Genomic DNA, 1908 nt, shown 5'->3' with positions numbered 1-1908 from the left:
TATGGCTAACAGTTGTTAATGTGTACTTTGCTCTCAACAATTTTGACGTAAGACATTCGCGTGACATTATCGCAATTAGCTCATACTGTACTTTGTTGACGCGCGGTGTGGTCAAAAAAACTCTCTCGCGCGCGGCCAGAACTGTGTAGATACCAGCTGTTTAACGGTTAAAAATAACCTGCTTTAGCTCGCAGCGGTAGAGTTTTCCGTATTTTGAGTGCTCAGACAGTGATTTTTGCACGTACGGGATTCAATCCATCGACAGACATTCCGCAGTTCTCTGTTAATCTGCACTTCAGCTCTTAATCAACACACGTTTTTCCCTGCATTATCTCTGATTCGAAAATTAAGCTTCATGATGTTTTGATACGTTTTAGTCCCCTTTATTTTTTTGTGTTCATTCCAAACCCTGGTATCCTGCAGAGCTGACATCGACTTGGGGTATGCTGAGTGGGATTGCAAGATCAAATTATTGTAACACGAAACGCAGTACTTTGGCTGATATTCGCGCGATAAGGAGATCACATAGCATCAACTCCTGAGAGGTATAAATTGCGCAGTTTTCCTTTTATAAGACATACCTTACAAGAACAAGCTTCAGGTCAGATCAGATAATTGCGATCGCACGACTAGTTATCGACTGGGAGATAATATCAGTATTTGACATCGCAGACTTGGAATTGAAAGAAAATATCATTTTTGATTACTTCAAGGTTAATACATCTGTGGTTTCTGGTGTTTTCTTCGACAACTTGTGGATCGCGACATCTCTTTTCAGCCACGAAATATGGAGTTTGGTAAACAACTGATTTACATCGCTTTACTGACATCAGTTTGTGGGCTTTTTCCTGTTGGTGAAACGAGAAGTGTTGGACCCGTGAAGGTAAGCACATTTTCTTCAAATGTTATTTGTAATAATCTTTACACATAACTGAGCAGTTTGGTCAACAAAGAATAAGTACATAAGTACAACAGAATTTAATGTACACAGCTTTCATGGCATCACGGCTACTCAGTTCAGGTCACGAGGAAGTCGGCATTTTTCACCTTGTCTGTTTTTGCCAAAAGAATTTGCGAAGAAAGAAAGCAGTTGAAAACAATAATGCTACCTACGCATTATTTATGCTTTGTCACAAAAACTTAGAAAAGCTTGGGGCAGACCAAAGACCCTCAATTGCAAGCTTAATGATGGCGAAACATTACAGCACTCATGCAAAATTTGCGGATGTGACATCATAACTTTAAGAGAGCAAAAATGTTAAACTGAATTTCTGGTGAGTTCCTCTTGCATAAGCAAATGACGAAGCAGTTGTGTAACTAGGCGTATGGCGGAATTAACAAGATTAACGAGGATTAGACGTCTCGATAACTAGCGCTCTGTCTCTCTCTTGTCGTTTAAATCTATCTTTGTCGCAGTCTCTCTCTCTTGTCGTTCAGTTTAAATCTATCTTTGTCGCAGTCTGGCGAATTTCGAAATGTATTCCATGTGCAGCAGGGTGAACCGGAAAAGTTCTGTTTACCGATGTATGAGCTCTCGTCCTGTCTCTTAAGTACGGCGTGTAGCATAACATTTCTGAGAATTTTGACTTGTAAAGTTCAAGCAGGCTAAAACCCGAGACAAAGTGGATACAATTCGGGGATGCGCACTCGACACAATGTTAGCTTTATGCGGAAATTTCTTGATTTTAGGTCGCTTTAGCGGTAATTTCCTCTTCAGTTATGCTCTCTAGCCCGTGTACAAATAAAGACTTGAAGATGTTTTCACACTCGTTTAATCATACTTCGACATCAGCAACTAAAATTCATGCTTAATGTTTAAATCTAGTACCAACTTGAATACCGTCGTGAAACCATGCGCTAAGCAATGAATCGTTTTTGTGGTTTTTTGGAACAAGCATTTTAAACAAC

General features: G+C 39.8%; 1 protein-coding gene across 2 annotated transcripts in view; it reads left to right on the top strand.

The window, feature by feature from the left end:
- Nucleotides 1-205: 205 nt before the first annotated feature.
- LOC146460640 (uncharacterized) overlaps nucleotides 206-1908 on the top strand; it is an 8941-nt gene continuing 7238 nt past the window's right edge. Inside the window, exons 1-2 of one of the 2 annotated variants that reach the window (XM_085088021.1) lie at nucleotides 206-545; nucleotides 714-883. In XM_085088021.1, the coding sequence (XP_084944147.1) occupies nucleotides 788-883 (96 nt within the window). In that variant the 5' untranslated portion in view covers nucleotides 206-545; nucleotides 714-787. Of the gene's footprint in view, nucleotides 602-713; nucleotides 884-1908 lie in introns of both variants that reach the window. The other variant, XM_085088022.1, reaches the window with a different exon arrangement.

The sequence above is a fragment of the Pavona decussata genome, unplaced genomic scaffold, assembly GCF_977016875.1.
Source record: "Pavona decussata unplaced genomic scaffold, jaPavDecu1.1 SCAFFOLD_210, whole genome shotgun sequence".
Taxonomy (NCBI): Eukaryota; Metazoa; Cnidaria; class Anthozoa; order Scleractinia; family Agariciidae; genus Pavona; species Pavona decussata.
Note: the sequence above shows the minus strand (reverse complement) of the source record. Positions and strands in the feature narration are given on the sequence as shown.